This window comes from Oncorhynchus keta, chromosome 26, assembly GCF_023373465.1.
Source record: "Oncorhynchus keta strain PuntledgeMale-10-30-2019 chromosome 26, Oket_V2, whole genome shotgun sequence".
NCBI classification, from domain to species: domain Eukaryota; kingdom Metazoa; phylum Chordata; class Actinopteri; order Salmoniformes; family Salmonidae; genus Oncorhynchus; species Oncorhynchus keta.
In genome coordinates this window covers 9,903,388-9,927,830 of record NC_068446.1, presented here as the reverse complement: position 1 = coordinate 9,927,830, position 24,443 = coordinate 9,903,388, and the positions used below count along the sequence as shown (strand labels likewise).

General features: G+C 41.3%; 1 protein-coding gene across 2 annotated transcripts in view; it reads right to left on the bottom strand.

The window, feature by feature from the left end:
• Nucleotides 1–9,429: 9,429 nt before the first annotated feature.
• LOC118358901 (discs large homolog 1-like protein) overlaps nucleotides 9,430–24,443 on the bottom strand; it is a 202,501-nt gene continuing 187,487 nt past the window's right edge. The window contains exons 14-21 of one of the 2 annotated variants that reach the window (XM_052480206.1): nucleotides 23,980–24,037; nucleotides 17,723–17,744; nucleotides 15,676–15,726; nucleotides 12,322–12,423; nucleotides 11,805–11,977; nucleotides 11,613–11,726; nucleotides 11,367–11,454; nucleotides 9,430–10,525 (exon numbers count right to left, since the gene is read on the bottom strand). In XM_052480206.1, the coding sequence (XP_052336166.1) occupies nucleotides 10,419–10,525; nucleotides 11,367–11,454; nucleotides 11,613–11,726; nucleotides 11,805–11,977; nucleotides 12,322–12,423; nucleotides 15,676–15,726; nucleotides 17,723–17,744; nucleotides 23,980–24,037 (715 nt within the window). In that variant the 3' untranslated portion in view covers nucleotides 9,430–10,418. Of the gene's footprint in view, nucleotides 10,526–11,366; nucleotides 11,727–11,804; nucleotides 11,978–12,321; nucleotides 12,424–15,675; nucleotides 15,727–17,722; nucleotides 17,745–23,979; nucleotides 24,038–24,443 lie in introns of both variants that reach the window. The other variant, XR_008080034.1, reaches the window with a different exon arrangement.

Here is a 24,443-nt window from a genome sequence, read left to right as displayed (position 1 = left end):
TATCTGTTGAATCAACCTAACCCTTGTACAAAGGCCTGTTCATCCCTTCGGTAATGTTGCCCTTCATCTTTTCCCTCCGCATATCCAGAAGAAATCTGCCACTACCACAGTCTGTTCTTCATATGGTGCAATTAATGGTCGTGCTAGAGTATGATTTTGACAATTATCGTGAGTAATTACTCTTCCCACCCAACTTCCGGCTGCTTGATACATAGCCCTTTCTGTTGCGTTTGCATTCCAATTGGTGTTATTTAGTTAAGTGCCATATGCCTCTAAACTTCCCCATCTCATGCTGTCCTTCTGTGCTGTTGAAACATTCATAAGGTTGTTTATAATCTATTCAATATTCATGCGGGGTCTCTAACTTCTGTGCTTCCACCTGTACATCCAATTCTTGACACCATTTTCCCGAACCTGTTTGGTTGTCATATCTCTGATAGTGTGGATTACCCAAATATGACACACATTCAACTGGACAATGACACCTTTATGATCTTCTCAAATAGCAAAGGTTTTGATTAAAGTCAGCACAGTCCCTATAATCATAAGGATTAGGTACGACCGCGTATTCTTTCAGTGGAGAAGGCGCACACAGTAAGCAATTTGTCTGTCTTAATTTAGATGCTGTATATTGAGCCCTTTCATACCAGTCGTTTTCTTCTACTTCCCTCCATATTGTTCTTTTACCAGATCCCTGTTAGGAGGACCGTGAGAGGGCAGAGAAGTCGATGGTGGGGAAATCCCACCCATTTCCTGTTGTTTTTCCTTCTCCTGCATCATCGCCTGTGTTTGGGGAGTCTGCCAGAGTAGATATCCCATCAATAACAGTGCACATGTCACTCTCCCCCCTCCTCCGATTCTCTGGGTGTTCAGGAAAGTGTGCCTGTTGACTCTCGGTAATTGCATTTTGGTCCTCTTCTCCCTCTGATTCTTCCTGGCTTCTGCCTGGTGTATCAATATCCTCAGCTTCCTCATGGCTCGCTGGTGTGCCGATTCCCTCCAGAATTCTGGTGCAGTGGTTTAGATGGTACCACGTAGTGCTTCCTTCCACCTGGATGGATGTTGGTGTCGCTAGGACCACCTTGTAGGGACCCTCTCGCTTTGGCTCGTTACACTTGCTCCGGAACACTCGGCTGTAGACCCGATCTCCTGGGATCATCGGACCGGGAACCTCTGGTCCTGGTGTAGGTTCTCGCTCTTTTTCATGGAGATAAATAACTTCATGTATAGAAGTTGTCTCACGTATGCTTTCAACTCCATTTCTAATCACTCTAATGAGGGACCTTTATAGGGCCCTCTTAGAACTGGCACTGGTATGGGTCGACCCGTAAGCATTTCATGCTGGGTTAGATGCTTATTTCTGTTACTTTAGTGCGGTAACTCATTAGAGCAAGTGTTAGAGCAATTAAGCTTTGCGCTAGCACAGATTTGATTCAGTTTAGCCTTGAAAGTTCCATTTATTCTGGGTATTACTTCTCTGGTAAAAAATTGTATCATTGTTCCTGATCTGCTCGTCGTACTGCTTCTACCCATCTTCTAAATCTATCTATTATAACCAACGTGTATCTTTTACCATTTACCTTCTTTATCATATCCACATAGTCTATTACTCTATGTCGGAATGGTCCTTCTGGGACCCAGCATGTGTCTATGGGTGTGGTTATCCCTTTTCGTGCATTGTTTTGCACACATACTTCACATCTCATTAGTGCATCATCTACCATTGCCTGTAGATGTGATGACCAGTATCCTTGTATTTACATTTTTTCTTATCTATCACTTCCCCCCTATCACTTCTTGTGCAATGGTCAAAACCATGTGCATCAGTAATAAGCAAATTAAGCAAAATAATGGGTGCTATTTTGATTCCTTCATGGGATCTCCATTGTCCCTTGCCATCTTTGATTGCCCCCCGTTGGTGCAATCAAAGGGGGGCAATGTGCTATGTCATTTACAGCTCTAAAGTCACGTACCAGTCTCCATTTCTTTCCATCTGCTTTAAGGACTGGCAATAGAGGTGTATCACAGCAGCTCTGTGTTTCTATTAATACCCCTGCTTCTATTAGCCCTTCAATAGTCATGCTTATACCTTCTTCTGGTTTCATATAGAATTGGGCTTTCCAGGGGGGATTAGCGTCTAGTTTTACTTTAATGCAGACATGACTTGCTGATTTGACCAATTCAACATCAGTATCACGTGGTGACCATGCCTCACTCGGTACACTTTCTTCCATTTCCTGCCTTTTCTGGTTGTCTGGTGCTATCCCTTCTCCCAATTGTACTTGCTGGTGAGCTGTAACTTCTACCTCATTTGGGTCCCCATTCATTACTGTTGTGGCCAGTATTTGAATAAAAGCCTTATCTTTAGAGTGATAACAGGTTGTCTGTTTTGTTCCACTTGCTTATTTTTTGCTTGTTTCATCATGGGACGTAAATCCTTTGATATAGCTCCCTTATTTACTAGCAATGTAATGTGTGGAACGGAATCAGAAATATTATAAAAATCTGTCCACCAAAGTCTGAACCATCCCTGTCCATTACACCCATTGGTGCCCCCTGTTTCCCTATAATTATGTACTGAGACAATTGGTACTGATTTTCCATTGGCATTTATTATCCAAAGTTGTTCTAATTAAGGGTCTTGGTTGGGGTTGTACTGCATTGTGCAGTGATATTCTGATTTTGCTCTGATTTGGCTCCGGAGCCTATGAATTCAAAATAGACTTTATTACAAAGTAACAAGCCGAGTTGCTCCATGGACCAACTTGGCTTGTTACTTTGTAATAAAGTCTATTCCCACGACAATGTTTATTCCAATGGGCGAGGATAAGTAACTTGTAATATTGGTTACCATCTGGATTTCACCCTGACATGGCAATTAGCTAGCATAATCCACGAGCTGACAAGGTAAAAATCTGTCGTTCTGCCCCTGAACATGGCAACCCACTGATCCTAGGCCGTCACCGTTAAATAAAGGTTAAATAAAAAATAGAAAAAAATAATGATAATAATAATAATGTCCCGTGCAACAGTGTTGTATGGTGCTTGCTAGCCTCTTAGCACTGATTTAGTTGATTATTTTAGTCAGAAACGGGGAAAGCTGCGTTGGGGTATTTATTTGATTCTATGTTATGCTACATGTGTACAGTCAGTCAACCAAACAATACGCCCTAGAGTGTGTAGATGTTGGTGTCGGCCGTACCATGACGATGTGGGAGGGGACCCGGGCCAGGTTACAGTGGCCATACTGGGTCACCTCCACCCTGGAGCTCTGGGGGCATAGGAGCTGGAAGTCTTTAGACTGAAGGTCTTAGTTCCCACAACTCACCTGAGTAACCGAGAGAAGAGAGAGATTTTCACAGTACCTGTCAATCGTTTCAACACACCTACTCATTTATTGTTTACTATTTTCTACATTGTAGAATAATAGTGAGGACATTTATGTATTAAACCACCCAGACACCTGAATGGTACAGTCGTCCTTCTGAATGAGCTGCAGGACAGGAATCAAACTGTTGGAGGATTTATTAACAGCTACACAGTGTAATGGCTGTGATGGGAGAGAACTGAGGATGGATCAATAATATTGTAGTGACTCCACAATAATGACCTAAATGGCAAAGTGAAAAGGTAACACAAATTAACGAAATGCATGCACCTTATATGCAGCAAGGCACTAAAGTAAAACTGCAAAAAAACATGACAAAGGAATACACCATTTGGCCTAAATGCAAAGCCCCATGTTGGGGGAAATCCAACACAACACACTGAGTAACTGCCTCATTATTTTTGCATGGTGGTGGCTGCATCATGTTATGGGTATGCTTGGCATCAGAAAATACTGGGGAGTTTTTTAGGATACAAATTAATGTATAGAGCTAAACACAGGCAAATCCTAGAGCAAAACCTGCTTCAGTCTGCTTTACACCAGACACTGGGAGAGGAATTCATCTTTCAACAGGACAATAACCTACAGTTGAAGTTGGACGTTTACATACACCTTAGCGAAATACATTTAAACTCAGTTTTTCACAATTCCTCTAATTTGATCCTAGTAAAAATCTCTGTTTTAGGTCAATTAGGATCACCACTTTATTTTAAGAATGTGAAATGTCAGAATAATAGTAGAGAAAATTATTTATTTCAGCTTTTATTTCTCTCATCACATTCCCAGTGTCAGAAGTTTATATACACTCAATTAGTATTTGGTAGCATTGCCTTAAAACGTTAACTTGGGTCAAACGTTTTAGGGAGCCTTCCACAAGCTTCCCACAATAAGTTGGGTGAATTTTGGACCATTCCTCCTGACAGAGCCGGTGAAACTGAGTCAGGTTTTTAGGCCTCCATGCTCGCACACACTTTTTCAGTCCTGCCCACGGATTTTCTATAGGATTGAGGTCAGGGCTTTGTGATGGCCACTCCAATACCTTGACTTTGTTGTCCTTAAGCCATTTTGCCACAACTTTGTAAGTATGCTTGGAGTCATTGTCCATTTGGAAGATTCATTTGCAACCAAGCTTTAACTTGCTGACTGATGTCTTGAGATGTTGCTTCAATATATCCACATAATTTCTCTCCCTCATGATGCCATCTATTTTGTAAAGTGCACCAGTCTCTGCTGCAGCAAAGCACCCGCACAACATGATGCTGCCACCCCCGTGCTTCACGGTTGGAATGGTGTTCTTCGGCTTGCAAGCCTCCCCCTTTTTCCTCCAAACATAACAATGGTCATTATGGCCAAACAGTTCTATTTGTGTTTCATCAGACCAGAGGACACTTCTCCAAACAGTACGATCTTTGTCCCCATGTGCAATTGCAAACCGTAGTCTGGCTTTTGTATGACAGTTTTGGAGCAGTGGGTTCTTCCTTGCTGAGCTGCCTTTCAGGTTAGGTCGATATATGACTCGTTTTTATTGTGGATATAGATACTTTTGTACCTGTTTCCACAGGCATCTTCACAAGGTCCTTTGCTGTTGTTCTGGGATTGATTTGCACTTTTCGCACTAAATTACGTTCATCTCTAGGAGACAGAACGAGTCTCCTTCCTGAGCGGTATGATGGCTGCGTGGTCCCATGGTGTTTATACTTGCGTATGATTGTTTGTACAGTTGAAACGTGGTACCTTCAGGTGTTTGGGAATTGCTCCCAAAGATGAACAAGACTTGTGGAGGTCAACAATTTTATTTCTGAGGTCTTGGCTGATTTCTTTTGATTTTCCCATGATGTCAAGCAGAGGCACTGAGTTTGAAGGTCGGCCTTGAAATACATCCACAGGTACACCTCCAATTGACTCAAATTATGTCAATTAGCCTATCAGAAGCTTCTAAAGCCATGACATAATTTTCTTGAATTTTCCAAGCTGTTTAAAGGCACAGTCAACTTAGTGTATTGTAAACTTCTGACCCACTGGAATTGTGATACAGTGAACTAAGTGAAATAATCTGTCTGTAAACAATTGTTGGAAAAATTACGTGTCATGTACAAAGTAGATGTCCTAACCGACTTGCCAAAACTATAGTTTATTAACAAGAAATTTGAGGAGCGGTTGAAAAATGAGATTTAATGACTCCAACCTAAGTGTATGTAAACTTCGGACTTCAACTGTACAACACAAGGCCAATTCTACACTGGAGTTGCTTACCAAGATAACACGTTACAGCTTTGAAATACTATGGCAAGACTTGAAAATACAGTAGCCATGATTCTTAACATCTTGACAGAGCTTGAAGAGTTTTGAAAATAATAATAGGAAAATATTGCACAATCCTTAGAGACATACCCAAGAAGACTCACAGCTTATTATGACTGCCAAAGGTGTTTGTAACATATATGGACTCAGGGAGCTGAATCATTTTGCAATGACTATATTTTATTTGTATTAATCTAAAAGATATATAAAAAAATAATTTTCCACTTTGAGTATTGTGTCAATTGTTGACAAAAACTGACAATTAAATAAATGTTAATCCCACCTTGTAACACAATAAAATGTGAAGAAATCCAAGGGGTCTGAATACTTTTGCAAGGCACTGTATTTTGGGGACATAGAGATCAGTTCAGAGCTGGTGTTCCAAAAGTGGGATCGGCAGTCCCTTCAGGGTACAAGGAGAAACCCCAGATGTTCTGCACAGTGAGCTGAACAAAAAAGTTACTGAACCTTTTAAAATTACACTTTATTTGTTATTATTTGTCTTGTTCAATAATCCTCTTGGTCTGAATGTTGGGACTGAACATGTTATACTCAACTGTAACGGCAGATTTCCTCCTCTTCGTCTGAAGAGGTGTAGCAAGGATCGGACCAATACGCAGTGTGGTAAGTGTCCATGTTTTAATAGAAAAGACGGAACACTATGAAATACAAAAACAATCAAGTTAATATAAACAAACCGAAACAGTCCCGTGTGGCACAAACACTGACACAGGAAACAAACACCCACAAACCAGCAGTGAAACAACCCAGGCTACCTAAATATGGTTCTCAATCAGGGACAACGATAAACAGCTGCCTCTGATTGAGAACCATATCAGGCCAAACACAGAAATAGAAAAAACATAGAAACACAAACAGACTGCCCACCCCAACTCACGCCCTGACCATAAAGACAAAACAAAGGAAATAAAGGTCAGAACGTGACAACAACAGACTACATCATGAAATAATCAGATGTCTCCTGTCCGGTGGTACTACATATCAACTACCTGACTTATTTCCATCCATCTGCATCCCCTTACAGATAAATAAGTAGCCTTGCATAAGCTTTGACCTCTTACAGATTCCTGTACTTTATTGCCCCATCAAACTTCAGTTGTTCATAACAGGAAATAAATGTTGCTTACCCTACAGTTAGGACATGAACCCGTTAACATCCTGAGAGAGTCTGTGTGCCAAGTTCTCATTGATTATATTTTGCAGCCAATCACACTAGCAGACTGAGACATTTCTTAAAACAGCAGACACACAACAGGCATGTTCATGTCACACATGCACAAAATAAAAATAGATTACACGTTATACATTTTCCCAAAGAGATTATGAATCAGTGGATAAAATGCCTGCGATGAATGAATTCCAAGGATATATTAAGCACATACTATAGCAAGTGTTTTTATCTCCACAAAGGACCCAAAGTAGAAAAAAGTATTATCGCTTTTAATTTGTCACTTTTGGTTTATGTTAATGCTTTTGTGTATCCTGGAACCTCTCTGAATTACACTGACAAGAGTGTTTCTGTCTGAGTAGAGTTAACTCAATTAAAAATCAGGACACCATTAGCTTAAGAGTATCAGTAGAGGCAGAGAGAGACACATCACACCGCAATGTAGTCACACAACACTGCAAATTAGGAGAAAGGGTTTATTGGCAGTTATTTTCATAACAAATGGAATGAATCAGGAAGGGGTTTATTTACAGACTCGAATCCAAAAGTGAGATAGAAAGCTGTGGTGAGCTGATGAAGAAGAAGAAGTTGTATAGAAAACAATCATCTTTGTGGAAGCAGCAGCGGGAGGGAAGATTCCAGCACGGCGCCATCCGGAGGACATGTAAAGGCATTGCGCTTTGGAGAGCGCTGTCAGCTCTTTTCCATTCAGATACGAACACACTTGAGGACTGTCTACTGCTGTGTGTGTACACAATTCTGCCGTGTTTGTCTGGATGATCCCCACGCAGAGCTTGAAGATATGACCTTGTCACAATCCTTGGTGAACAGGCTCCTTTTTTTTTCTTTCCCTTGTTTTTTTATTTAATAAAGACCATTGCTTTTAAAAACCATGCACATCACATGAAAAAGAAAACTAACGGGGTAGTGGAATGGACAGAGGGAAAGAACCAGCTGCCACAACATTGGTTAGTTTACACTGCTTCACCAACACACAGTTTACACCTCAGCTAGTCACTGGAGTTCAGAGTCAGGGTTTACATGTGTCTGGTTACCAAACGTAACCCATATTCCTATCCTATATTTTATATTTGAGATTCATCAAAGTGAGATTATTCAAAGTAGCCACCCTTTGCCTTGATGACAACTTTGCACACGCTTCGCATTCTCTCAACCAGCTTCACCTGGAATGCTTTCCCAACAGTCTTGAAGGAGTTCCCACATATGCTGAGAACTTGTGTTGGCTGCTTTTCCTTTACTCTGCGGTCCAATTCATCCCAAACCATCTCAATTTGGTTGAGGTCGGGTGATTGTGGAGGCAAGGTCATCTGACGTAGCACTCCATCACTCTACTTCTTGGTCAGATGAGACTTACACAGCCTGGAGGTGTGTTGGGTCATTGTCCTTTTGAAAAACAAATGATAGTGGGACTAAGCAGAATCCAGATGGGATGGTGTATTGCTGCAGAATGCTGTGGTAGCCATGCTGGTTAGGTGTGCATTGAATTCTAAATAAATCATTGGCAGTGTCACCAGCAAAGCATCCCCACACCATCACACCTCCTCCATGCTTCACGGTGGGAACCACACATGCAGAGATCATCCGTTCACCTACTCTGCGTCACACAGACACAGCGGTTGGAACCAAAGGACAGATTTCCACCGGTCTAATGTTCATTGCTTGTGTTTCTTGGCCCGAGCAAGTCTCTTCTTATTATTGGTGTCCTTTAGTAGTGGTTTCTTTGCAGCAATTTGAACATGAAGGCCTGATTCACAAAATCGTATCGGAACAGTTGATGTTGAGATGTGTTGGTTACTTGAACTCTGAAGCATTTATTTGGGTTGCAATCTGAGGCTGGTAACTCTAATGAACTTATCCTCTGCAGCAGAGGTAACTCTGGGTCTTCCATTCCTGTGACGGTCCTCATGAGAGCCAATTTCATCATAGCACGTGATGGTTTTTGTGACTGCGCTTGAAGAAATGTTCAAAGTTCTTGAAATTTTCCAGATTGACTGACCTTCATGCCTTAAAGTAACGGACTGTTGTTTCTCTTTGCTTATTTGAGCTGTTCTAGCCATAATATGGACTTAGCCTTATTTGGTAAAAGACTATCCTCCGTATACCACCCCTACCTTGTCACAACACAACTGATTGACTTAAACGCATTGAGGAAAGAAATTCCACAAATTAACTTTTAACTGGGCACACCTGTTAATTGAAATGCATTACAGGTAACTACCTCATGAAGCTGGTTGAGAGAATGTCAAGAGCGTGCAAAGCTGTCATCACGGCAAAGGGTGGCTACTTTGAAGAATCTCAAATATATATAGATTTGTTTAAAACTTTATGTTACTGCATGATTCAATGGGTTATTTCATAGTTTTGTGATGCCTTCACTATTATTCTACAAAGTAGAAAATATTACAAAATAAAACAAACCATTGACTGAGTAGGTGTCCAAACTTTTGACTGGTACTGTTATATATTAATATTCATAAACTGTACCTTCAACAACAAAGAAAATAATTCCCCATATCTGTAAGAGTTTAAGTAAAGCTCAATATAGACATTTTATTATAACAAAATAGGCAGTAGACTGAAGGTTAAATATCAGTTAAAATCTCAGTGTACAATTCATTATTTTGCATCAGTGTTTTGCTCCTAATATTAATACATGGACACCTGGAGTCAGTTCAAAAACAGCCATTCATTCATTCACTCTATTTCTGGTCGGGAAGTAGAACCCCCCCCAAAAGCTTATAGTGACATGAATAGATTAAAACCATCATGGATTGTAGTGAACGAAGGCGGCTAATGATAGAAAACTACTCACCTAGTTACCTCTGCGCAGTTCGAAAAGACTAAAACAGGTATGCATGGCTGCTTCAGATGAGCAGAGACGTACGTTGGTGTGCATGGATATACAACATGTGAAAAATAATGGCGATGAGTAATGCAGTTCAGATACAAGTCCAAATGAGAAATAAAGAACAAAAACGTGACAAGAAAACATGTCCGAAACATGCTCTTTAAAGCTATAACGTGCTAAGTTTTGCCTCATGTCATTTCCTTTGACGAACCTATACATGAAAAAAAGGGAAAAATATATAATTAATAATGCATCTAAAATCATGTTGCTTAAACATTCCCCCATAAGCATGAAAAACATCCAGAGACAAGGTCCAGACACCAGTCAGAGACAGCCCAAGAAAACCCCAGAGAGTGAATGTTTGTGTGTGAGAGATAGAGACAGCATTAAATAATTTTGTGCGTGTGTGTGTGTGTGAGAGAGAGAAAGATAGATCATCAACTCCAACGCGTGATCAGCTCTCTATCCAGTGTGACAGAGGGGAGCAGGGGGGTGTTTGTGCGCGAGAGAAAGATGAAGACGTGTGTGTATATATGTATGCGTAGGTGTGGGGGGGGTGCTAAGAGGGCCAGCGATCACAGCAGGCCAGGTTGGTAAAAATAAAGACGTAGAATCAGAGAAGACATGAAGACCACTTAAAGGAAATAAGGGTACTCTCTTCTGTCCTCCTTTCACAACTTCTCCTTGGCAGGCACCCAGATGAAGGGTCCTGACTGCTCCTCGATGATGATTTTCACCGTGTTGTAGATCTCCTCCAGAGAGTCCCCCTGGACTATAGCTGCAGCGACACAGAGGGGATATACATGAAACACATCACTACATGCAGTGATAGACTAGCGTTCGGTTTAGGAATTTAGGATTAAGCTGCCTCATACTACAGAAACAGGATATAGGCTCCTGATCGTATGAGCCGTTCCGTCTCGCACAAACCACGGCTCGAGCAAGGCTACTTACTACATCTCAAAGATACTAAATGCACACACTGAGTACACAAAACATTAGGAACAACTCCCTAACATTGAGTTGCACCACCCCATTATGCCCTAAGAACAAATTCACGGGGCATAGACTCTACACAGTGTTGATAGCGTTCCACAGGAATGCTGTCCGTTGTTGACTCCAATGCTTCCCACAGTTGTCAAGTTGTCTGGATGCCATTTGGGTGACAGACCTTTGATACACACAGGAAGCAGCGGAGCGTAAAAAAACCCAGCAGTGTTGCAGTTCTTGACACAAACCGGTGCGCCTGGCACCTACTACCATATCCCGCTCAAAGGCACTTGAATCTTTTGTCGTGTCCATTCACCATCTCAATGGCACAAATACACAATCCATGTCTCAATGCTTAAAAATCCTTCTTTTAACCTGCCTCCTTCATTTACACTGATTGAAGTGGATTTAACAAGTGACATCAATAAGGGATCACAGCTTCATCGAATCTGTCATGGAAAGAGGTGATCTTAATGTTTTGTATACTCAGTATATATTATAGGAATATATTTTTGCCCATTATTTAATTCAGGGATCTGCTACAGACACGTGTCATCATGCTAAGTGCACAAATAGGTGTGGTGTATGAAGCAGGTTGAGAATGGACTGGTGTGGGGGGCTGGACTCACCAGTGAAGTGCTCAGTGAACTCCTGCTCCAGTTTGATGGCTCTGTCAAACGTCTTCCTCCCCTGGTCCTCTGTTAGCCTCTTATTTATCTCTCTATAGGGAGGAGAGAGAGAGAGCGCAAGAACGAATGACTAAGACATTGCCCTATGTACAGCTAATAGGTGACTGAATAAAAAAAAAGTCTGAACTCTTAACTGCCATTGATTTGGCCTCTTAATATGAAAAGGACATGTTGAACCAAAACAACTTGCAGGATATTCTCCACAGACTTGGGCTTGACGAAAATAGCGATGGGGTAGAGCATGGTCGACTGTAGTCGTTTGATGGCGTTGCCCGAAACATCCAGGATGCAATGCTTCCCCTGGACATAAAGAGCAATAGATAAGACAACTCATGGCATCACAACAGCCATATGCTGAACACATCCTCCTCTACTCACCTTCTCAGCGACCTCCCGTACAGACTGGACGCTGGTTCCATACAGGTGGTTGTTGTACTGGCCCGCCTCGATGAACTTGTGATCCTGGATGTCTTTCTCCATCTGCTCCCTGGACACCACAAAATGGTAGTCTCTGGCATCCACCTCGTAATCCCGTTTTAGTCTGGTCGTGTCTGGAAAACACAACAGATTGTTTCATGGAAATGTAGTTATCTTTGTTTGATACATTTAATTATCGACAACTCTTGCAAACTCGTTATCACACCTCTAGGTACAAGACAAGGGTCAACATAGGATGGCAGGTAGCCTAGTGGTTAAGAACGTTGGGCCAGTAATCAAGAGGTTGCTGGTTCATAACTCTGAGCCGACGAGGTGAAAAATCTGACAATATGCCCTTGAGCAAGGTACTTAACCTTAATTGCTCCTGTAACCTGCTCTGGATACGAGCGTCTGATAAATGATTAAATTCTAAATAAAAACATAAAATTGTGTATGTAACAAAAATGTTGGTTCTCACGTGGGACACAGGATCCAAATTTGTCAGGGAACTCTGAGATGAGATCATCGTTGATACGGTCCTTCATTGGCCCCAGGATGATGACGGGTCGTGTGTAGTTCACTGGACAGACAAGACGGATCTACTGTATCAATACTGCCCTTGTATAAGCAAAAGTATTCACCCCCCTTGCATTACAATCTGTAATTTAATTAGATTTTTATTTGGATTTCATGTAACGGACATATACAAAATAGTCCAAATTGGTGAAGTGAAAAAAATGACTTGTTTCAAAAGTGCAAAAAAATGTAACTGAAAAGAAGTAGGTGCATATGCATTCACCCCATTTCCTATGAATCCCCTAAATAAGATCTGGTGCAACCAGTAACCTTCAGAAGTCCACATCTGTGTGCAATCTAATTGTCTCAGTACACAAGTCGGAAGTTTACATACACCTTAGTCAAATATATTTAAATTCAGTTTCACAATTCCTGACATTTAACCCTAGTAAAAATGCCCTGTCTTAGGTCAGTTAGGATCACCACTTTATTTAAGAATGTGAAATGTCAGAATAATAGTAGAGAATAATTTATTTCAGAAATTATTTCTTTCATCCCATTCCCAGTGGGTCAGAAGTTTACATGCTACCAAATACTAATCGAGTGTATTGCCTTTAAATTGTTCAACTTGGGTCAAACGTTTTGGGTAACCTTCCACAAGCTTCCCACAATAAGTTGGGTGAATTTTGGGCCATTCCTCCTCACAGAGCTGGTGTAACTGAGTCAGGTTTGTAGGCCTCCATGCTCGCACATGCTTTTTCAGATCTGCCCACAACAGGATTGAGGTCAGGGCTTTGTGATGGCCACTCCAATACCTTGACTTTGTTGTCCTTAAGCCATTTTGCCACAACTTTGGAAGTTTGCTTGGGGTCATTGTCCATTTGGAAGACCCATTTGCGACTAAGCTTTAACTGATGTCTTGAGATGTTGCTTCAATATAACCACATAATTGTCCCTCCTCATGATGCCATCTATTTTGTAAAGTGCACCAGTCCCTCATGCAGCAGAGCACCCCCATGTTTCACGGTTGGGATGGTGTGCTTTGGCTTGCAAGCCTTCCCCTTTTCCCTCCAAACATAACAATGGTCATTATGGCCAAACAGTTCTATTTTTGTTTCATCAGACCAGAGGACATTTCTCTAAAAAATACGATCTTTGTCCCCATGTGCAGTTGCAAACCGGTCTGGCTTTTTTTATGGCAGTTTTGGAGCAGTGGCTTCTTCCTTGCTGAGCTGCCTTTCAGGTTATGTCGATATACGACTTGTTTTATTGTGGATATAGATACTTTTGTACCCGTTTCCTACAGCATCTTCACAAGGTCCTTTGCTGTTGTTCTGGGATTGATTTGCACTTTTCGCACTAAATTACGTTAATCTCTAGGAGACAGAACGAGTCTCCTTCCTGAACGTTATGACGGCTGCGTTGTACCATGGTGTTTATAGTTGCGTACGAATGTTTGTACAGATGAACGTGGTAACTTCAGATGTTTGGAAATTGCTCCAAAGGATGAACCAGACTTGGAGGTCTACAATATTTTTTCTGAGGTCTTGGCTGATTTCTTTTGATTTTCCAATGATGTAAAGCAAAAGAGGCAGTGAGTTTGAAGGTAGGCCTTGAAATACATCCACAGGTACACCTCCAATTGATACCATTTGAGTCAATTAGCCTATCAGAAGCTTCTAAAGGCATGACATCATTTTCTGTAATTTTCCAAGCTGTTTAAAGGCACAGTCAACTTAGTGTATATACACTTTTGACCCACTGGAATTGTGATACACTGAAATAATCTGTCTGTAAACAATTGTTCGAAAAATTACTTGTGTCATGCACAAAGTAGATGTCCTAACCGACTTGCCAAAACAATAGTTTGTTAACAAGAATTTTGTGGAGTGGTTGAAAAACGATTTTTAATGACTACAACCTCAGTGTATGTAAACCTCTGACTTCAACTGTACACACATATTCTAAAAGGCCCCAGAGTCTGCAACACTAGCAAGCAAGTGACACTATGAAGACCAAGGAGTTCGCCAAACAGGTCAGGGACAAAGTTGTGGAGAAGTACAGATCAGGGGTGGGTTATAAAACAAAATATCCAAAACTTTGAACATCCCACGGAGCACCATTACATCCATTATTAAAATGTTTTAAATAATATGGCACCACAACAAACCTGCCAAGAGAGAGCCACCCACCAAAACTCACGTACCCGGCAAGGAGGGCATTAGTCAGAGGCAAAAAAGCAACCAAAGATAACACTGAAGTAGCTGCAAAGCTCCACAGCGGAGATTGGAGTATCTGTCCATAGGACCACATTAAGCCTTACACTCCACAGCTGGGCTTTGCAGAAAAAAAGCCATTGCTTAAAGAAAAAAAATAAGCAAACATGTTTGGTGTTCGCCAAAAGGCATGTAGTAGAGTCCCCAAACATATGGAAGGTACTCTGGTCAGATGACAAAAATTTAGCTTTTTGGCCATCAAGGAAAACACTATGTCTGGCACAAACCTGAGAACACCATCGACAGGGAGTGGGAAACTGGTCAGAATTGAAGGGATGATGGATGGTGCTAAATACAAAGGAAATTCTTGAGGGAAACCTGTTTCAGTCCTCCATCCTAGTCTCAAATCTCTGGAGGTTCTCCTTCCAGCAGGACAATGACCCTAAGCATACTACTAAAGCAAAACTTGAGTGGTTTAAGGGGAAACATTTAAATATTTTGGAAAGGCCTAGTCAAAGCTCCGACCTCAATCCAACTGAGAATCTGTGGTATGACTTAAAGATCGCTGTACACCCACGGAACTCATCCAACTTGAAGGAGCTGGAGCAGTTTTGCCTTGTAGAATGGGCAAAAATCCCAGTGGCCAGATGTGCTAAGCTCATAGAGACATACCACAAGAGACTTGCAGCTGTAATTGCTGCAAAAAGTGGCTCCACAAAGTATTGGCATTGGGGGGGATGAATAGTTATGCACGCTCAAGTTCTGATTTTTTTGTCTTATTTGTTTTTTGTTTCACCCCAAAAATATCTTGCATCTTCAATGTGGTAGGCATGTTGTGTAAATGAAATGAAACAAACCCCCACAAAATCTATTTGAATTCCAGGTTGTAAGGCAACAAAATAGGACAAATGCCAAGGGGGTGAATACTTTCGAAAGCCACTGTAACTAATTCTATGATAACTAACTATGATAACAAACCAACTAAGATACCGTAACCAAGTGAGATAACTAACTCTAATGGGGCAGTGAGACCTGAGCTATCCTGCGATACTGCTGCTGTCAGATGTGTGACAGAGATGATAATGTAAGCTGCGTCTTACCTTCCTGCTGTGTGACCGGCTCGTAGGACAGGACGTACTCCTCCTGGCCACCTGATAGGATGGACAGAACAGGCGGCCATGTTTAGACAGATAGTGGCGATGCAGTAGATACTGTGATTATGGTTAGGAGTCAGACCAGCTGTTGGCAAGCTGTGTGTGTGTGTGTGTGGGTCAGTATTCTCCTTGTCCCTGTTATAAGTGTGCGTATCAAAATGGAGTTAACATAATGACCCTTCGCTCCATCTGTACAGAACAATTAAAGAGTAGCTAATGTGCATGCATGCCACGAAGCTTGTGAATATGCATGAGCAGATTTGCTTTTCTTAAAAAGTATTTAATTGCAGTAGAGAAAGCAGAACACGAGCTGTATAGGCACAACAGCAGACTCTGTTCCTCTCACACAAATACACTGGTAAAGCTCTACATTATTTTCATATCAATCCAGTAACTGTCCTAATACAGTGGTTCTCAACCTTTTTTGGTTGCTGTACCACCAAATACATTTACAGTAGCTCTGTCCAGAGTAACCCTGAAGAACCCTGCATGGGAATTTTACCAGTAAGCCTATGGTCTCATGAGTCTTATTGAGAACCACTGTCCTAATACGACTGCTACTTCAACATGCATCCCTGAAGTAGCTTGGGGACTCTAACATGTGTGATCCTCGGAGTATGCTGCTCAGACCAAACAAACAGAAGAGATCATAAAACAGACGATGGAGACATGCAAAACAAATGAAAGAATACAGGCAGCCCGTCGGCGGAGGTAGGGATTGAGGGAGGGAAGGAGAGGGACACCAGGACATATGGTAATTACTTTCACTATCGCTGGCATTAGTGGTTGCATGCTCTGAAAGCGTAACAAAGGGAATGTCAGCATCACAGAAACATGTAGATACAGATGCCCACTCCCACTGATGTCTATTGAGTTCATGTAATACAAGGTCACAACATGAAGACACACAGGATCACCAGGAGAGGGCAGTGCTGGGAACGTTTTGAAGATGGAGGTGTGAATATTGTACTTTCTAAAAACGATACCCTCTCAAGTTAGGTTTTGTGAAGAGCAGCGTGACGGTATGATCTGTGAGACCTTCCTCTTTCATCCTCAAATTTGATCAGAGCAGGTCATCCTATCGAATCACGTCAAGGTCCATGTCATGGCCATGTCAAGGTCATAGAGCTTTATACACCATGCTAATGTGTGTTTTTCCTTCCAACACTGTGGCTATCTCGGAAACAGGTCTCTTGTAAAAGATTATACCGTGAATAAATAAAGGTGAACTAAAAATACGTGTTTTAAGCTACGGTTGAAACCATACTGAAGGGTCTTAACAATGCCAAGAGGGTAGAATAGGGATATTTTCAACAGAAAAGATCCCCAACAAAAAGGTGATTCTGACACCTCTGTAACAAACACACATTGTAGTTTTGTGATTTTATATTCTTTAAAACATTTTTTATATTAGTTTTAAGATTAAAACTTTGGATCACCAGACACAGGAGTCAGGACTGTCGATTATGTCCCCTACAGTACATTATTCGACAGACTATTCGTCTCTAAACTGGCCTATCTATGCTGAGTAAAGGGAAACAAATACCAATAGTGTTGAGGAGCCTGCTGTAACAATGCTAAAGCAGCATACATGATCTGCAGTACAATACCCACCGACGAGTCACCATTGATTTAGTGACATCACACTGACTCAGTGTGCTGGTCATAATGTAATGCTAACCACAGTGTAAATGCTGATCAGTGTACAGAGGCCGATGTCAAGATGATCTGTTAGAAATATGAGTGTTGGGTCGTGTTACATGGATGCAATGTATGTTTAGACGTACTGTTTGGGCTTTGAACGGAATAGAAATAAAGAACACTGTTTTCTATAAATGTTTTTATGTAATCAAACTAAGCCGATGGTCAAAATAGAGGCTGAGAGATTTTGATGACAATGCATTGGATGTCATAGCTAAGGCTTAAATGACAATTTATAGAATTTATTACAAGCTTCAGATGGTTGTGTGACAGTGAAATCCTTGTGACTTACTCAGTGCTTTGTTGTCAGGGACCTGTGAAGTAGTCGTCGGAGAGCAAAGCAACAGGAGACACAACCACAAGAGAGATATTCATTACTGGAACACATCATGCTGTTCAACCGTCATGCACAACCGCAGTGCTGCACTGAAGCCAAATGGTCAAACTGACTAACTGATAAACCAATGAACAAAGCTACTGGAGACACAGGCTCAGTCCACAGACCTCCCGTAGGGGTGGTAGGGCCAAGAGACCAGAGGTGCCAGAATGGCGTGCTCGGGTTGGGATGTAGGCTTTGACCAAAGCTTGAAGGTAAGAAGGTGTAGTTTCCCTTGCTGCTCCGTAGGCAAACACCAGGGTCTTGATACGAGCTTCGACTGGAAGCCAGTGGAGTGTGCAGAGGAGTGGGGTGCAGAGCAGTGGGGTGATTTGACACCCCTAAAGTTTCTTATAAATAAAGTAGTCAAAAGTTTAGTATTTGGTCCTATATTTCTAGCATGCAATGACTGCAACAAGCTTGTGACTCTACAAACTTGTTGGATGCATTTGTAACCCGATTCAGGAAAGTAGGCGTATGACACTTCACAGGAGAGCCGATTGAACGCAAATTAAAAAAATAAATGCCTTCTTGAACATGTCATGTGCCTTTATATCAAACTTGTATGCCATCTGTAAATACAAATACAATTGTTAAATTACGAGCCTTGTTGGTTAAGCCACAGAAAAAGAGAACAACCTTCCCGCTAGCCATGATGGGCTGAGATAATGATTGGGCTGGACATGCCGATAGATGAGTTTGTATTGGTCTGTCTATTGAGCTGGTCAGTATGTCTAGGTAATCGTGTTGAATGCGGATTTTAAGAAAATGTATCGCGTAGTAAAACTGCTTAAACCTAATGTCAAGTTAAAGTGGACTGTTAGCTAGCTTTTGTGTATCCTCTCCAATTTCTGGAGGACCGAGTATGATAGTGTTGGAATCGGCTAAACTTTGAACATTGGGATGTTAAATGAATGACATGAAATGAAAGAGACTGGGTTATGTTAGAAGTGAATGGTTCTCAGAAGAAAGAAGAAGGCTTTGGAATGTGTTTGATGGAGGAGAGGAGAGCGATGTGTTGATACAGGGGAGACCGATGGACATCTGTGTATTAGATGAAAGAGGGGTTGAGGTCAGGAGGTGAGGACAGATTCTCTTAAGAGTAATAAATGTTTGGAATCCTGTTACCCTCTTTATTAGCTTCCTGGAGAATCATAAAATGTAAGGCTTGGAGAGAAAGGGGAGTGTCTTAAGTAGGATGCGTATGAACTGTGAAGTCTGAAATCTTTTGTTGTCTGTTCACAGCTGTACAGAACCTTTGGGGATGATTAAACTTGGTTAAAGCTTCTCTAGTGTCTGTGAGTCATTTGAAAAATAAGAACCTAACAAGGAGATGGAGAAAACACCAGTCTGAAGTGCATCGTCAAACTAAGGGCAACCATGCATGGCATCAGACAGGAGACGCATCCAACCATGATGTATACTGGTAAGATAGTCTTGCTAGCTTCAGTTTGACAGAAAGTGGTTTCATTTCAAGTGTACTGTTAGCTAGCTAACATTAGCTGGCTGGGTTGCTAGCTAATGTTATGTGTATGATCTTATTCTTCGTATCACACATTTACTTGACTAGTTATAGCCATACAACCTGGTTGGTTAGCTACCTGCAGATTCATGCAGGGTAGTAACGTCATGAGTTGTGATTATGGTCCATTGTTTAGCTAGCTACATGTCTTACAGAAGACTCGTCTAATTTTGACAAAGTATTTTCATTTTAAGTTCAAGTGTACTGTTAGCTACTTAATGCTAGCTGGCTGGCTCGCTAACTAACGTTACATCATGTGTTGGGATTCATTGTTTACTTAGCTAGCTACAAAGATCAAAGATCATACCCCCAAGGCATGCTAACCTCTTACCAATAACAGAGGAGGTTAGCATGTCTTGGGGGTATGATCTTTGACCTCCGTAACTTCCACAAATCATTCAGGATTATCCGTAATCATTTGTATCATCCACATGGTAGCATCCACATGAATATAGATCATTTTTAGGGGTATCAATCATTTTGACCCCCAACCTGAGAAAAAATATATATTACTTGGTAAACAAAATCTTTTAGTATGAAATCATTTAGTTTAGATTTAGACAGTAGTCGCTCCAATTTCAGGTCTGCTGAGCACAAATTAAATTCTATGCAACTTCCAGCACACATTTACTGTGAACACTAAGCCTGTACCAGCTTTAAGTTTGTTAAAACTAAGTCCAAATAGGCTAATGTGGCTATTTGATCATAATGTAGGCCTACCATTAACAATAAAAAAGAGAAAATGCATCATAACATTTTAACATGGAAATAGCTGTTTTATCTTTCAGCCTACAGTAGCAGTCAATGTCGTGTTCAATGTAGGCCTACATTCCATAGTACTTTAAAAAAAACATGCTTGACATGTCCTTTAGACAAGGAAGTGACTGAAAATGTTGTGTTTGAAACCCCACTTTACAAAATAAACTGCATTTTTATTCCAATACCATTATTACAGAGAATTGGACAAATGATGCTACCCTCTGCCTACTTAGCTTATTCAAGCCTGTCTCAAAACACTAATAGTTGCATAGTTTGGCATACTGAGTCTTGCATAGTTGGTTTTGTTTCGGTATGTTGCATTTAAAGCGGCTAATATTACATTGATTCAATCACAATTGCCACAGTAAAGGGAAACGTTGACGGTGTTAAAAGGGAAATTGGCTAATATTTGTTCTGTGCGGCTGTCCCGGGACAGTCTCAGGGCTACTGCGGCACCATCAGCTTAGAAGTAACATTGTTCAGCACCACAGACAGTGATCGGAATTCTCACGATTTTGACAGTTGGGTCCAACAGAGTGAAGTGGAAGATGTATCTGACAAAAGGATGTTGCTAGACAAAGTTAATGTTGCTAAACAGGCGTCCTACAGTCAATTACACCTTTCATGCAATGGGCATTGCACATAATGTGTCCAAACCGGTCACAGAAGCTAGACAAAAATAATGTCTAATATAAACAAAGGGGAATGTCTGTTGACTGTTTATCAGCTGGTGATATTTTAATAAAATATTGGTGATGTACACTGAACAAAAATATAAAACGCAACATTTTAAAAGTAAAGTTTCATTAACTGAAATAAAAGATCCCAGAAATGTTCCACACACACAAAGCGTATTTCTCTCAAATTTGGAGAACAAATTTAGTATCCCTGTTAGTGATCATTTCTACTTTGCCAAGATAATCCATTCATCTAACAGGTGTGGCATATCAAGAAGCTAATTAAACGACATGATCATTACACAGGTGCACCTTGTGATGGGGACAACAAAAGGCCAGTAAAATGTGCAGTTTTGTCACACAACACAATGCCACAAATGTCTCAAGTTGAGGGAGAATACAATTGGCATGCTGACTGCAGGAATGTCAACCAGAGCTGTTGCCAGAGAACTGAATGTTCATTTCTCTACCATAAGCTGCCTCAACGTAATTTTATATGTATGGCGTCGTGTGGGCGAGCAGTTGCTGATGTCAATGTTGTGATCAGAGAGCCCCATGGTGGAGGTGAGGTTATGTATGGGCAAACATTTCCTCCCCTCCCACCTCAGCGCAAGCGAGCTGATATTAGACAGGCAAATTGCCGAACCTGGCCTAATGGGTGGAAAATGCCAGTGCCCAAGTTTTTATATGGCGAAAGTGCAATTTACCTGCGATTGACACTTGCACCACCTGAATTTAGAGCAATCAGAGTAGGAGTGCTGATCTAGGATCAGTTTTGCTTTTTAGATCACGATGAATAGGAAAAAACATCTGATCCTTCATGAGCAATTCTACTCTGAGACGCTTTGTGAATTTGGGCACTGATTAGAGCTGTACAGAATTTGTGCTGGAACCCACCACTGTTTCAATGCAGCACAGTTTTCCTCTGGGAGATTCACTGAGTCAGGTGGGAAATATAACAAAAGTGTTGTGGCTAGGAGAACTGAACAGTGATCACGGTAGACATGCAGCATCAGACTCTTCCACAGACAGCGTCAGACAGTCAGATATTAGTACATTCATTTAGGTTATATGGATAGAAAATAATAGCTTCCTCTGGCAGTCTCTATGGGGGTACCACAGGGTTCAATTCTCGGGCCGACTCTTTTCTCTGTATATATCAATTATGTTGCTCTTGCAGCGGGCGATTCCCTGATCCACCTCTACGCAGACGACACCATTCTGTATACTTCTGGCCCTTCCTTGGACACTGTGCTATCTAACCTCCAAACGAGCTTCAATGCCATACAACACTCCTTCCGTGGCCTCCAACTGCTCTTAAACACTAGTAAAACTAAATGCAGGCTTTTCAACCGTTCGCTGCCTGCACCCGCACGCCCGAATAGCATCACCACCCTGGATGGTTCCGACCTAGAATATGTGGACGTCTATAAGTACCTAGGTGTCTGGCTAGACTGCAAACTCTCCTTCCAGACTCATTTCAAACATATCCAATCCAAAATCAAATCTAGAGTCGGCTTTCTATGTCTCAACAAAGCCTCCTTCACACATGCCGCAAAACTTACCCTAGTAAAACTGACTATCCTACCGATCCCGGACTTCGGCGATGTCATCTACAAAATAGCTTCCAATACTCTACTCAGCAAACTGGATGCAGTTTATCACAGTGCCATCCGTTTTGTTACTAAACCACCTTATACCACCCACCACTGCAACCTGTATGCTCTAGTCGGCTGGCCCTCGCTACATGTTCGTCGCCAGACCCAGTGGCTCCAGATCATCTACAAGTCTATGCTAGGTAAAGCTCCGCCTTATCTCAGTTCACTGGTCACGATGGCAACACCCACCCGTAACACGCGCTCCAGCAGGTGTATCTCACTGATCATCCCTAAAGCCAAAACCTAATTTGGTCACCTTTCCTTCCAGTTCTCTGGTGCCTGCAACTGGAATGAATGGCAAAAATCACTGAAGTTGGAGACTTTTATCTCCCTCACCAACTTTAAACATCTGCTATCTGAGCAGCTAACCCATCGGTATATAGCCCACCCAATTTACCGACCTCATCCCCATACTGTTTTTATTTGATTTACTTTTCTGCTCTTTTGCACACCAGTATCTCTACCTGCACATGTTCATCTGATCATTTATCACTACGGTGTTAATCTGCTAAATTGTAATTATTCACTCCTATGGCCTATTTATTGCCTACCTCCTCATGCCTTTTGCACACAATATATATAGATTTTTTTTTTCTACTATGTTATTGACTTGTTTATTGTTTACTCCATGTGGAACTCTGTGTTGTTGTCTGTTCACACTGCTATGCTTTAGCTTGGCCAGGTCGCAGTTGCAAATGAGAAATTGTTCTCAACTAGCCTACCTATTTAAATAAAGGTGAAATAAAATGTAAAAAATTATACAAAAATTATGGATAGAACGCTGACTTGAAATCTGTGTGTATCTCAAGTTTAGTACTCTGGCCATATTAAAAACATACAAAATTAAGTCAGAAGAATACTTGCATGTTCAGTTTTGAGAGGTCAGTGTTCTTTCTGATGATAGTGATTGTGCCCCGAACTGTGACTAGACTATAGTTTCTGAGCAGATAACATATTAATTAGATCTATATAGGGAAGGAATGGAGATATAATTATGCTGCTCTGAACAACACCTGGGATAATATTAGATGGGATGAAGTTTGTAATGATGTGAGATTTAGTTTTAGAACCATATTTACTGAAGTGTTTATGGATTTTAACAAACCTTAAACTAACTTAAAAATGTTTCCAAACCTAACTATCTTGAAGAGTATGTTATTGTTGTGATGGAGTGAGAGTGTGGGTGTGTGATGGCCGGTATATTCCTGCTCGTTGGCTACATCTGCTTGCCAGAATAGAGGATGGCCCTGAAGGGTAAGAGCTTAATTACACACACCTGAATATCATTAGCTTGGAGGTTTGGTGGTGGCTGTTTAACCTGGCTCAAAGAGGAGCTAGGTTTTTGGTTTGGTTTTATTGTTAGCCAGCTCTGTGGAGCATTCTGTTTCATTTCCTGAATAAAAGTCCTGGGTTGTTTCCTTGGAGAAAGGTCAATTTTGGTCTAAGCTTGTGCTATTTCACACTTTCGTCACTTGTGGGCCAGCCCGGCCCCCCGTCTGCTACATTGTAAACAATATTTCATTAACAACACTGATAATGTAACAGAGATCAACTCACCCCTTTGTCTTGAGACCTGGCATTGAATTTGACAGTCTTTAACCGCGCTCTGTCTACCCTGCAGGAGAGAAGAGAGAGAGAGGGGGGCTGAAAAGCGAGGGAGTGAGGGCTACACCCATGGGTTCACTGATGAAACATTTAACATAATCGTGCCTTGAAACGGGATATTGCTTGTGTGTGAAGACTCAAATCCCGGTTCCATCTCTATATTAACTTTCACAGTACCCTGCTGAGATTGATGAGTAGAGAGGAAAGGGGTGATTCAGTAATCAGAAGAATAAGAACAGTTGCCTTGAGGGCAACCTTTTTTAATTCCCGCTAAGTGAGCCTTGGACGCAACATTACAACACAGCACCCGAAGAGACTTTATCTACCAGTAATTAAGTCCCTGCTACATTTTCATTTCACTTAAATGAGACACCCGAAGGAAATATTTCCAGAATCCAAAATCGTTCTTAAAGACG